The sequence below is a fragment of the Mandrillus leucophaeus genome, unplaced genomic scaffold (assembly GCF_000951045.1).
Source record: "Mandrillus leucophaeus isolate KB7577 unplaced genomic scaffold, Mleu.le_1.0 Scaffold1133, whole genome shotgun sequence".
In the NCBI taxonomy this organism is placed as follows: Eukaryota; Metazoa; Chordata; class Mammalia; order Primates; family Cercopithecidae; genus Mandrillus; species Mandrillus leucophaeus.
In genome coordinates, this window is record NW_012099577.1 from 509,878 (window position 1) to 524,207 (window position 14,330).

Below are 14,330 nucleotides of genomic sequence, written 5' to 3' on the forward strand. Positions count from 1 at the left end.
AGAAAAAAAGAGAAATGGGCAACAAACACTTTAAAATTATGTTCAAACTTACTCATAATCAGAAATGCAAATTAAAATATCATTTTTTTTCCATCTGCTAGTAGGCAGAGAGGAAATGGAGAGCTACACTGATGAGACTTTTATAGTTAGCATTAAAATCTATTACTTCTGTAATTCACACATGCATATTCACTCAAGGAAAGTATTAAGAATTGTAATATCTAGTGCTGACAGAAAACAGGTGCTTTCATATACTCCGACTGTAAAATGCTAAATACCAGCTTTCTATTAATAGAAGATAATTTGACAATTACATGCTACCCTTTGACCTGGAAATTCCACTTCAATAATTTATTGTAAGAAACTAGTTGGAAAGGCAAGTAAAAAGCTATATGTAATGGTACTTCGTATAAAACTGACAAGACTGTACATTCTATCACTAGCCAACTGCATAGGACCAGTGTTATTATCCCAAAAACTGACAATGAAATGAATGTGTGATATATGGGGGAAGTAATGGGAATCTTGAAAGCAGTCTTGTAAGTTCACAGTTTTGGCAGATTCCAGGAGGTTGCATCAATCTGCTTTCATCTGTTCAAGCAGTGTTTCTCAAAACTTGGTTCCCAGAACAAAGGCATAAAAATCATCAACGATTTACTGTTAAAGACAGAAAAGCTTGATCTATTACATTTTTCTCATCTGAACTTTCAGATGTCAAAGGTACTGCATTACATTCTAATAAAGGTGGAGATGTACACAAAAAAACTTTAAAATTTATGGGACCAGATCTCTGGGTTGAAACGTTTCATCTATGCCAACGGTGTAGATATTTGATCTAAATATTTTAAGATGTAATGAATATGAGTGTACTCAGTTGTTAAATGTTTTAATAAGCCAGAGAGTTGGCTACCTTATACAAACTCTACCTCCCTTGAATACGTAGGATCTAAAAATTCCTTTCTTTAAAAATAAATAGCCACCATTTTATCTTACTCTTAAAACTTTCTCGATAAAAACTTGAAAGCCATCTATTTAACTTCAGAAAATGTTCAGAAAATGCTATTGGAACAAAAATCATAATTATCACTTAATGACACTTGGGGACTGAAGATATTCAGCTGATTAAAAGTATAATAACCTAAGAAGAAATAACCAAAAATTCTCAAAATTTTTTTCTTATTACCAACTCCTACCTATAACACCTGATATGTGAAAAATTTTTAAAGGTTAATTTAAAACAATTCATTTCATGGAAACATATACTACCTTGGAGGAGTTGCTGTACGTTTTCATTTCCCATCTGTAAAGCAGTAAAGCCCTGAAGGGATATAATGTTAGGATCACACCCATAGCTCAGGAGTAGGCGGCAGGTTTGTAGATGACCACAATAAGCAGCTCTGTGTAGAGAAGTCTGACCAAGATTATCCAAAGCATTAACCTTAACAATGCAGAAAAAATTGAAGTTAGCCTGCAATGCAAAATTTAAAACCATGCAATCATGTATTTAACACTTTTTACTACTTTTAAGTCTCAATTCTTTTATGAGGCCTATTATCCAATGCCAAAGCAAGTATTTTTGCTCCAATCTAGAGAATAAATTTACCAATTCATGAAGGCTACCATCAGAAGGAAGACCCAACTTTCGGTTAAATGTGAGATGCTGAATAGTAATTGTGTTTATCATTAAAGCATTCACAGATTCACAGATATTTAGAGCTAGACATTGCCTAAGAAAGTTCAACCCATGTATTTTTACGGATCTCTAAAGTGTAGAAAAGATTAACCCCAAGATAGACAACTGTAACAAAGCCAAGATAAATTAGCATTAAAATGCTTATTTCTATTGGTTTAATATTCTCCCTTATTTATTATGTAAAATATATAGATACACATACTATGGAATAGTCACACAGTGGAATCACTCAGCAATAAAAAGGAACCAACTACTGATACATGGATGAATCTCCAAAACATTATACAATGTGGTAAAAGCCTTACACAAAAGCATATATTTTGCATCATTCCATGTATGTCAAGGCCTAGAACAGGCACTTTTATGTCAGAAAAAATAAAATGGTTATCTGTCAAAGTGGAGATTGCCTGGGACTGTGCATTACTTCTGCCATGAGATAATGTTCTGTATCTCTACAGGAGTTTTGGTTATACAGGTGTATGTACTAGTTAAAATTCGGCAAATATGCGTTTAAGATCTCTGCATTTCACTGCATTCAAATTTTACATATAAAGAAAAACTGTAAACAAAGATTAAACTCTAGTTGATGTGCATGTGGAAGTATTTAGGAGGAAGAGTCTGCAAATTACTTTGAAATGTGTGAAAAAATAAGATATTGGTGGATGGAGGGAAAAATGGAAAGATATGTAATAAAACACTATAGTAAAATGTTAGTAATAGAATCTAAGTGGTAGGAAGGTATTCTCTGCAAAATTCTTTTTACTTGGTTATACCTTTGAAATTTTTCACAGTAAAAAAAATCACCTGTAAAACTCCACCAACCTTATCCCTACCTCCCTGCCTTGGAAATAATTATTCAACATAACTAGGAAATTAAGTTCCTCAGTAATCAATCCTGTGGACAACAGTGTGTTTTGAGACACTGACCTATTCATACTCATGGAATCAGATAATATGTGAATGGGAATATAATCAAGATCTCAATAAACCTAAAACTAGAGTATGAATAGCTAGGCTCCATGCTTACAGGGCCTGAAAAATTGATTTAAAATGCTCAGAACAATCAAACTGTTTATTCACATACCCTAACTCGCTGAAATGTGAAAAATACCCACTTAAAAAAAAAACTTTATCTGGGTACCACTTTATGTTAGGATTAGGGTGACCACTTGTTCTGGTTTGCCTAGGACTTTCCTGGTTTTAGCACTGAAAAGTCCTGTGTTCCCAAAAAACCTCAAGTCCTGGACAAAATTGGATGGTTGGTCACCCTAGTCAAGATTGTTTCATTGAGTGTCACAACCCTAATTCAATATGCATCCAGATATTCTTCAAGTAATGTACCACAAGTACGAAAAAAGCAATCAACAAACAGTTATAGAACAGAGAGACAAGATATGCCAAGCAGTCAAGCAGATATAAACTTTATTTTATTCAATAATTTACAATAGGAAAAATCAAGATTATACATTATCAAGAATTCCCCCAAATCAAAGCGAAATTAAGACACAGAGAGGCAACACAAAAAGAAATTAAAGAACTCTAAGTGGTTTCTTGAATGAATGGAAACTCAAGAAAGGACAGGTAAGAATAAACTATTCTGCAAATTTCATTTATGGAAGGGCCTCAGAGGCCATCCAAGGAGAAGAGCGTCTATGCCTTTCTCCCTTCATCTACAGAACATCTGTTCTTTCTCTGTTATAGAGTATACTGAATTTCAGCTAAAGATTTTGTTTGAAGGAGGCAAGGATCTGTGGCTAAAAACTGTAAAAACTGCTGTATTAGGTGACTACTGTCATCTCTTCCAATCTGAGATAATATGTATATCTTTTACTGAGTAGTACTTTTAAAAGTTCCTGGGTAAGAGATGATTTCTAGCTTTGATGAAAGCATATTTGGTGAATAAAATGCTTTGTGCACGAATGCCAACTAAAGAACAGTAACTTATCAACATGGGGAGCTATTATGTTTTTTGTAAAATTATTTAAATAATATATTTCCTTCCGTTCAAGTCCTTTGACTTAGTTACAGAAATAACAGAGGGTAAAAACAAAAACAAAAACGAAAGCAAAAAAACGGTGATTGGGGTAAATAACAGAAGTTATCATGACAACCAAGAATTAGAAGATATGGGTGAGAAAAGACGATTAGAAAAGATGATAGGTCGGAAAAGTCCTTACGGATAACTATGACCTGTGGGCTGTGGTTAAAAGGAATGGAGGAGGGAGGACATACAGGAATAATGTGTGTCTGAATAAACCCATAGATGTTCTAGCAAAAATTAGATATAGAAAAGGTTACCTGCAGGACAATTCTTAAGCATAGTAATCTATGCTTAAGGGAAAAAAAGTAATACTCATGAGAAAGTAAATCGTTTAGGAAGTCAGGCATTTCACCTGCTAAATAAAAAATAACTCATTGGATTACCAAAGATTACCAAAAAGGAAGTATACCTTTGCTTCATGTTTCACCACTACTTCAACAACATCATTATGAGCTTTCTCAGATGCCACGTGCAGAGGAGTCAAGAATCTTAAAGAGAAAAAGTCAGCCAGACAGTGAATATATTTTCCAAAAGAGTAAAATCTCAATAACATTAAATTATTAAATGTATACTTACTCTTTCGTCTTTTCATTGATGTTTGCTCCTTTTCTTAGCAACAGTTCACATATTTGCTTTCTTTTGGGATATGGAGATGCAGCAGCACAATGCTAAATAATTTAAATTGCAGCATTAATCAAGGACTATACATAACTGATTTTAAGAACATTCGTGTTTCCCATCAAGAACTATCAAGTAGTTATTTAATCTTTTTGTTTTACTTTTGACACAACTTTGCTTTTGACTTTTGGTTGAACAGAATTGCAAAAATTACCAAATTCTGACAGGGCCTGAAAATCCTACCTATCAGATAATATCTATTATTAAATATTCCAATCAAACTTTACAGTTGTCCTGTATCTTTGAAAAAGCTATCATTGGTGTGATGAAAACCTTAATGTGACCAATATCCTTTTCAAAACTGTTTCCAAGTGGCACTGTGTTGATGCATTTTAAATGTTAAGAAAACACCCCAAAGGTTGAGGTTTCTTTACATGAAGAAATAACAGAATAAAGCCGGACGTGGTGGCTCATGTCTGTAATCCCAGCACTTTGGGACGCCGAGGCAGGCGGGTCACCTGAGGTCAGCAGTTCAAGACCAGCCTGGCCAACATGGTGAAAGCCCCCCTCTACTAAAAATACAAAAATTAGCCGGTTGTGGTGGCATGCGCCTGTAATCCCCGCTACTTGGGAGGCTGAGACAGGAGAATCACTTGAACCCAGGAGGTGGAGGTTGCAGTGAGCTGAGATCATTCCACTGCACTCCAGCCCGGGTGAGAGAGCAAGTGACTCCATCTCAAAAAAAAAAAAAAAAAAGAAATAACAGAACATTCATCAGTTCTGGATTCTGTTTGGTAATAGCACTGATGGAACAGCTGATAAGCTGAGCAGTACTTATATCTCTCTCAACTAGTTGCTTCGGCAGAATAAGGAGCATGCATTACCTCTTTGCAAAATCTGGTGGAAAATGATATAATCTGGAGTTTGAGGCTGCAGCATCTCTATGTATGATGTATCCAGGAGGAAAGGAGACAGGAAGTAGAGATTTGCCAGTTATAAGCCTAAGCCTAATATCTGCATAACAGGTGTTCAATAATGTCTGAATGATACATGACTAAATCAATGTATATATGTTAATTTAAAACTGAAACCTGAAAACCTACAGAATAAAGATTCTGGGTAATTTTCCAGCTAAGTGCTCTATACATCTAAAAACACAATACATATGAAATTTGTTATTTGATTTTAACCTGTTGTTAATCATAAAGTTTATCGGATCCTCATGACTTTGCTGCAGATCCATTCTTTGATGTTGTCGTCACCAAAATCATTCCTTTATCCTAAATAAAACCAATTCTAATTGGAGAACATAGTTCCTTTGGTAGGTTAAGGGTAATCATCCCAGGACATCTATTATGAGAGCACAGAGACTGGACATGGTTTTTTAAATACTTTTTTTGTTTTAAAATCACATCCACCTCAAATTACACCCTGCTCCTCTGCACCATCATGGAGCAGGGCCTGTAAATCTCTGGGAACCTGTAAGAAACTGCTACTGCACCATAACCACTCACCAACACATCTCCTAGTGTGTTTTAAGGTTAATTACAAAAACGAGTTGCTTAATAGTAGTATGTATATTTAGGGGAAAACAGCACGTAGTATTAGCTTTTCAGACCAGAATTTTCCATGTTAGTCTTTCCAAGTTTCTTTGTACAGTTTTAATGCTGTTGTGGTTTTAATTTTGTACTAGTATTTCTTATTAGTCTACAGCTTAACTATTTTTTTTTTAATTTAGATGTTTCTTACACGCAGTAAAAAAGGTCCAAAATGCTTTACAGGTAGGTTTCTACATAAACTTCATAGTTTACATTATGGCATAAGGAAGAAAACTTATTATAAAAGATATTAGGTAAGTAAGGCTTACCATCAGTTAAATCTGCTTCTACACACATTAATTTACTTATCTTCTCTTACCTGAAGCACATTCTGCAACTCATACAACAGGATTTACTTTCTTCCTTTTACATTTCTACCTTTAAGTTTTTTTTCACCTTTCGATTTTAAGGTAGCCCCTGATTTTACCATTCGCTCTCTTACCTTTTATCACGTATCCCTATTAGCTCCCATTCTTTTCTGTTTTTCCTTAGGCTTCTCTACTCACATCCACTTTGTCATAGCTCCACAGTTATTATTACCTCTGTCAGGGAAGTAACCTCTAAAATACTTTATGCACATTCTAGATTCAATTTTGAAGAAGGAAGCGACTACATCAAGTGTTTTTATCTGGATGGTGGTATTTATTTTATTTTTCATTATTTTCATTGGGTTCCAAAATTTCTAACTTAAGCATTCATTTTTATAACCTCTAAAAAAGCAAACGATATGTATCATTTATGATAATAAAAGCATTACATATAATACATGCCAGAATCTGAACAGATTTTTTTTTTTCTGGAGATTCTCGAACTGATAATAGCTTGGCCTTCTGCAGGGTGAGGCTGTCTATTTTTTGGCACTGTTTAAATTTTTAAAAAATATTTGTATAGGCAGTAATTTTTTAAAACTACAGACTCAAAAAAATGCTAGTTCTAAAAGTAGGATATTATTATTAGTTTAGCACGTTCTTGGTTATTGTATTTTAAAAACTTAAATCTGAAACATTACCAATGCTGTTTCATGTGTTTGAGGATGCTTGAAATTCACCATTTCCAGAGAGAGATGTTTTTTGATTCGAGTAACATCAGCTTCTCGTGCAGCTTGCAGCAACGAGTGGCCTTTAAATTCATCTAGACGAAGAAAAAGCATTTATATCTATAACGAGATCAAATTGAAAAGGCTTACCTAAAAGATACCTAGTATTTTCCTTGAAATTATTTTCAAAATAATCTTCCAATATAGCCAGATTGAGGCTCTAAAGATATTCTCCAAATTTAACCCCTGAAAACAGACAGGGGTACTCCAGTTCCCCTCAGTTATGGTGCAACTGTATAGACATATGGCCTCAAGAATGTACACAGGTTTAGCCCATGGCAGAATCATGGTCTGTTCTAATTCATAATTCATTTTGGGATATCTGGAATACTACAATATATTCCTAGACCAGAGAGGTTTTAGAATTTTTCAAGCACAAAATTTTTCTCAGTAAAGAAACAGTGATCTCTACACTGACATCATGGCTGTAACAGACAGTTTTGTTCATACCATCAGGGAACTGGGAACTAGACAAGTTGGATATTTGCAAAAGCCACCTATGATGATGAAAAAATAAAAGAGGTTTTCCTTAAGATTCTCTTTTACTCATCAGACTTGTGGAACTACCAATTATTCTTTATTATTCCAGGATAATACAAATCCATTATAAGTTGCTTATTTATATGCACTAATACCATATCCAAACTAGGTGGTTATTTCTCACTACATTTACTTCAGCTATAGACAGAAAATCAAAGAACTGGGGCCAGGTGCCAACAAATATTAGATGTTAAGATCTGGAGGCTGTTTACAAGACGGCAATCTTATGAAGCTGTAACTTCACAAATTCATAAGCTTCATAGATTAAACAGAAAAGTCATATCAAAGATGAAAACCAAATGCTTTCATTTCAAAGGCATACCATCTAATAAGTCTAATACAGTACATATAAAAAGCACATAAGTTGACTTGAAAAAATTAATACAAACATATTTTATTTTCATAGCATCTTAAGTAGAAACTTCCAAATTATTAAATATGCTAAACAACATGGATACCCATGGCTAAGAAAAATATTCTATTATTTCAACATTTCTAAAAACAAACAAGAAAGAAAAAATGTTCAGTTTATTGATATAATATCCTACCTGAACATTCATAATTTTATACTCACATGCTAATCTTTCTTTTAACTGTGGTGTGGGAGCCAGGTCTATAGCACTTTTATTGTGACAATTGAGCAGCGTTGGGTCTGCACCATAACTTAAGAGAAGAGAACATACTTCAACCCTGTTCTTAGAAGCTGCCTCATGAAGAGGAGTGAACTGCCACAAGTCCATTGCATTTACACATGCACCATGCTGGAGAGCAAAAAGCATCATATATTTAACGTTCAATTTTCTAAAGAACTCAGAATTATTAGTACTGTGTAATTTAACATCATACAGCTAAAACAGGTTATGTTCCCAAAGTTCACTTTTTAAGTCAATTATTTCAGAATGAGTATACATTTTTCCCAAAGGAAAAAACAGTAGCTGATTGCTAGGCCTACCCACGAGGGTCTACTTAACTTTTCTACTTTTAAGAACAGTTAAGAATGAAGCTTTAGATTTAACCTGCATCTTTTCCAAGAACGAATTCTCCTCTTGAGGGATAGCTGACATACAGTGAAACACACAACTTTGATGAATTCTGACAAATGTATATATCTGTGATACTATCACCCAAATCAAGATATAAGACCCTTTCATTACCCCAGAATGTTTCCTCATGCTCCTTTTATAGACAATTCCTGCTCCCATTCTGGCCACATATTAGATATATCTGTTCTTCAATTTCATAAAAATGGAAGACTATAAATTTCTAATGTATGTACTTCTTTGTCTAGATTCTTTCATACATATGTTTCTGAGATTCATTCATGTTGTTGCATAAGTAGTTCATTTTCATTGTTGAGGAGTGTTTCACAGCATAGATACACCATAATTTGCTTATTTATCATCCTATTAAGGGACATTTGGACTGTTTCTAGTTGGCCGGTTGAGTATCTCTAATCTGAAAACCTGAAATGCAAAATACTCCAAAATCCAAAACTTCTGAATACCGACGTGACGCCACAAGTGGAAAATTCCACACCTAACCTCATACACACAAACTTAATTCATGCACAAAATTATTAAAAATTTATGCAAAATTATCTTCAGGCTACGTGTATAAGGTGCATATGAAACATAAGTGAATTTCATGTGTAGACTTGGGTTCCATCCTCAAGATATCTCATTACATAGTATATATGCAATATTCTAAAATCCAAAAAAATCTGAAATCTAAAACACTTCTAATCCCAAGCATTTCAGACAATGGATAGTCAACCTGTGTTACAAATCAGCTATCATAAACATTTCTTTATGAACATATACTGTCATGGTAGATATAAGTTTAACTTTATTAGAAACTGTCAAAAGAGTTTTCTAATGTGGCTATAGCATTTTATACAGCCACCAGCAACATTTGAGTTCCAATTGCTACATATCCTTGCTAACACTTTCTATTGTTAGGCTTTTTAATTTTAGCCGTTTCCAAGTACTGGAGTTGGCTAAGCATGGAACACTGAAGCCATACTAGTTTAACCAATCAAACACAAATTTCCTACTACAGCATTCAACTAAGGTGAACCAGCTTCTTACACTTTCAATATTTTCAACAACGGGGAGCTAATTTGCAGCCAACATGGCTTTTTATAGTTACTAGAGAACTTCTGTTGTTAGAAAGTTTTCTTCTACATTAAGTTAAAATATGCACTCTTAACTTTCATCTGTTTGCCTCTGGAGCAAAAGACATCATAAAGGACACTCATCTTTTATATCAGATGGTTTCCACTTATTCTCGTGGTGGCCCTCAACTAAATATACTTGAGCTTAAAAAATTCATTAAAAAATAATTGAGGCCAGGGGCAGTGGCTTATGCCTGTAATTCCAGCACTCTGGGAGGCCAAGGTGGGTGGATCGCTTGAGCTTAGGAGTTCAAGACCAAACTGGGCAATATGGTGAACCCCTATCTCTACAAAAAATAAATTAACCATGTGTGGTGGTACCACGCCTGTAATTTCAGCTACTCGGGAGGCTGAGGTGGGAGGATCACCTGAGCCCGGGAAGGTTGTGGCTGCAATGAACCATGATTGTGCCACTGCACTCCAGCCTGGGTGGCAGAGTCAGACCCTCTCCCTCTGACCAAAAACAACAACAACAACAACAACAAACAAAACCAAGAGCCTAAAATCATAGATTCCAGTGTGGTTTGGGTGTGCAGAGTACACTGCATCCATGATTATATTTGCTTGCAATACTATTCTACTATTGGCACAAACTTATGATAGCTTTTTAAGTTGTCGTATTACAATTTATACTTTGAGTTAATGGATCATTTAAACACTCTGTATTGTTGTTTAAATTAAGAAGTAAACATCAAAGCATTTTCTCCTCTCCCACCTTGTTCTTGTGCGACTTATTTCGTGAACTTAAGTGTCCTTGCCGAGCCCCATTATATTTCATCTTACTGGCTTCAACCAAAGCTTAGAGCCTGGTGAGATGGTTTTGACCCTTGATTCTATCAACTTGAATATCAGTTATCCTTCCCAGCTTCATGTTAATCTGCAAACTGGATAAGTATCCCTTTTAATTTTTTATCAAGTCAACCATAAAAGTGTGCTTCACAACAAAGATAAAGATAGAAGCTTCAGGCCCCACTGGAGGTTCCAACATTGCCTTCCAAGCAAAGAAATATCAGTCAACACACTGCACAGTGGTTTAATTAATTATGACTCTATCTGACATAATTTTTCCCTCCACTCTAGCCAGATCTGTCTGCTTGCTTCCTAGTATTCAGAGACTATGAGGAAGAATGTTAAGAGAATTCCCTGTTAGTCTTGTGCCTGTTAGTGCCAGACCTTCATTATTTGAATGCTTTGCCCAGGGATCATGTCTTAGTGCCTTCCATGGCTAGCAAATGCCCTGGTCATGGAAAGCAGTCACTGGGTGTTTGCTGTTAAATGCCAGCTTCTGCTAGCCAAACTATTTAGGCAAGTGTTGCCAATTGACTCAGCACTGCTCAGAATCTGCATTCTCAATCCCTATCTACTTGTTTTCTCCTGACTTTGCTTAACTTTACTACCCTGGTAACTATTACACCCTCACGTTAGCTAACCCCCTCTGTAGGTATGACCTCTAGTCAGCCTTTCATTCTTATTTAGTAAAACACTAGGTCTTAGGAAAATACCACTCAGTTGTCTTTAAGTCCCAGTGCAATCTGTTTGATGTTTCATTCTTATCCATAACAACTTTCTAATGTTCTGCTGGAGTCAAGATTCAGTTTTATAAGAAGCAAAGGCATTACTCTCACAAATGTATAACACTACAGCCACATAATAAGTTTAATAAGGTTTATATGCTACTCAGAGTATCTAATTATTATTATAAAGTTGTTTCTATGTGAAAATGTATTTCATAAGACGCAGGCCCAAAAGGAACCACAGAGGCACTGGAAACAAGTGTCCTCTTTCTCTTCCCATAACAGCTGCAGAGAGTGGGGAAAAGTACTGAAGGGGTAGAATGGGTGCAGGGTAACAGAAGTTAAAGGGTATGGGTAACATCCTGGGATCCACTCCCAAGGATAATATATATCTTCTACTCTCACCTAAAAGGGATCAAAATAGGAAGTTTCGGGCTGGGCTTGGTGGCTTATGTCTGTAATCCCAGCACTTTGGGAGGCTGAGGCGGTCAGATCACCTGAGGTCAGGAGTTCAAGAGCAGCCTGGCCAACATGGTGAAACTCTGTATCTACTAAAAATAGAAAATTAGCTAGGCATGGTGGCACATACCTGTAATCCCAGGTACTTGGGAGGCTGAGGCAGGAGAATCGCTTGAACCCAGGAGGCAGAGGTTGCAGCGAGCTGATTGTGCCACTGCGCTCCAGGCTGGGAGACAAAGCAAGACTCCGCCTCAAAAAAAAAAAAAAAAAGTTTCTTGCTAGTCTTGGGAACCTGTTTGTTAAACAGTTGTTGAACATACTGGAAGAAGTGAACCTTACCAAATGGGCCTGCTCCAACTCAAAGTACAATTGGCAAATCTTGCTATTATATCTGGTGGTTTTAACAAAATATGATTCACTAAAAACTGCTTCTTAGAGTTTTGAAACTTCACCTTTAGCTATAAATTATGGAATCACTTTATCTGCTATTCATTATTATTATTATTATTATTTTTTGAGACAAGGTCTCACTCTTGCCCATGCTGGAGTGCAGTGGTGCGATCTGGGCTCACTATAACCTCCATCTCCAGGGTTCAAACGATTCTCCTGCCACAGCCTCCTGAGTAGATGGGATTTCAGATGATGCGTCACAAGATGATGTGTAGCATGATGACACTGCTACTTTATATTTAAAAACATATAGTATCCAGGCTGGGTATGGTGGCTTATGGCTGTAATCCCAGCACTTTGGGAGGCCGAGGCAGGTGAATCACTTGAGGTCAGGAGTTCAAGACCAGCCTGGTTTCACCAGAGATGGTGAAACCCCATCTCTAACAAAATTTAGCTGGGCGTGATGGCGCATGTCTGAAATCCCATCTACTCAGGAGGCTGTGGCAGGAGAATCGTTTGAACCCTGGAGGTGGAGGTTGCAGAAAGCCAAGATCGCACCACTGCACTCCAGCCTGGGCAAGAGTGAGACCTTGTCTCAAAAAAAAAAAAAAAAAAAAAAAAAAAAAAACCATATGGTATCTCAAAAATCTCAAAGCAGTCAAATGCTGAGCTATCAGTCACCTATATTTTATAATGCTTATAAATACTTCTACTTCTTTAAGCACTAAGAACACAGAAAATAAAAAGAAACCCAGATACACTAACGTATTTCAAGTTACTCTACATAACTCCAGAAAGTAATTAGAGAGTACAAGAGCACTAACCTTGACCAAAAGTTCAGTTACTTCATAATGACCATAAGAACAGGCATTGTGCAATGGTACCAGATCACTACAATGAGAAGGGGAAAAAAAATCCGGTTTTAGTATACATTTCTTAGGCCTACGGAAATTTATAAATTAAAATGTATTTAATTACTTAAATAGCAAGTGGATTATGTGATGTTCTAATAAAAATGTTCAAAATTTAGTAACATCCATTTGAACCCTAAGTCCTAAGAATTTGAACTCCCAAGTCTCTTTCAAATCTGTCTTCCTTTATACTTCACTGCTACTGCCACTGCCTTAGTTTGGGCCTGTTATTTCTCCCTTGCACTACTGAAACAGCCCCCACTCCACTTTATCCTCCAAGCTGAGGCAGATTTTTCTAAACGGTAAGTCTGATGTAGTTACACCTTAACACTGTGCTTTCAAGAGATGGTTCCAACTTATTAACGTGGCACACACAATTATCTGACTCCCTCTCTAGGCTTACCCTTCAATAATGATATGCTAAACTTATAGTTCCCTGTATGTCTCTACACATACTGTTCCCTGGGTATAGATTTCCCTCCCTCCTTTGCTCTGGATCATTTCTACATGTCTTTTCCAGACTTAGCTCAAATACTAGCTCATTTTTAAAACTTTTTTGAGATCCTTAATAAGCTGAAACCCAATTCTTCCATGATGGGAGTGGAGGAAGAACTTTCTCTATGGGAAGATACAGTGAAACTTTAAAATCTTGACTTCTATCTTTAAGCTTTTTCTTCTCCTTTGGGATCACTCACTAATATGCTGCCACAGCCACCATCATGCCAGCCTCTGGTAAGGGATGGTCACCTGTGATTTAGTCTTTAGTTCTACGAGTCCTCTCTTGAAAGGTTCATGGCTTTCCTTACTATTTTTGAATATATGATTCTTCACTTGCCTGAGCACCAATTTTGTTCCTAACCACCTACTAGATGCTTCCACTATGTTCCTGTATCATCCCATTAAACTAAGTGTTCTAGGCCGGGCGTGGTGGCTCACATCTGTAATCTGAGCACTTCGGGAGGCTGAGCCAGGTGGATTACCTGAGGTCAGGAGTTCGAGCCTGGCCAACATGGTGAAACCTCGTCTCTACTAAAAATATGAAAATTAGCTAGGTGTGGTGGTGGGTGCCTGTAATCCCAACTACTCAGGAGGCTGAGGCAGGAGAATCACTTGAACCCGGGAGGCAGAGGTTGCAGTGAGCCGAGATCTTACCACTGCACTCCAGCCTAGGCGACAGAGCGAGACTCCGTCTCAAAAAAAATAAAAAAATAAAAAAATAAAATAAAATAATATAAAATAAAAATAAAATAAAAAACACAACAAGCAAACAAAAAATAAACTAAGACTTCTAGAAGTC

The 14,330-nt window shown here is 36.2% G+C and overlaps 1 protein-coding gene across 2 annotated transcripts in view; it reads right to left on the reverse strand.

Annotated features, from left to right (window-relative positions):
* The window catches only part of TNKS2 (tankyrase, TRF1-interacting ankyrin-related ADP-ribose polymerase 2), a 77,897-nt gene that overhangs the window by 42,527 nt on the left and 21,040 nt on the right, over positions 1-14,330 (reverse strand). For both annotated transcript variants that reach the window (XM_011995895.1, XM_011995904.1), the window contains exons 7-12: positions 12,947-13,013; positions 8,161-8,347; positions 6,960-7,081; positions 4,311-4,402; positions 4,144-4,222; positions 1,267-1,438 (exon numbers count right to left, since the gene is read on the reverse strand). In XM_011995895.1, the coding sequence (XP_011851285.1) occupies positions 1,267-1,438; positions 4,144-4,222; positions 4,311-4,402; positions 6,960-7,081; positions 8,161-8,347; positions 12,947-13,013 (719 nt within the window). The remainder of the gene's footprint in view (positions 1-1,266; positions 1,439-4,143; positions 4,223-4,310; positions 4,403-6,959; positions 7,082-8,160; positions 8,348-12,946; positions 13,014-14,330) is intronic.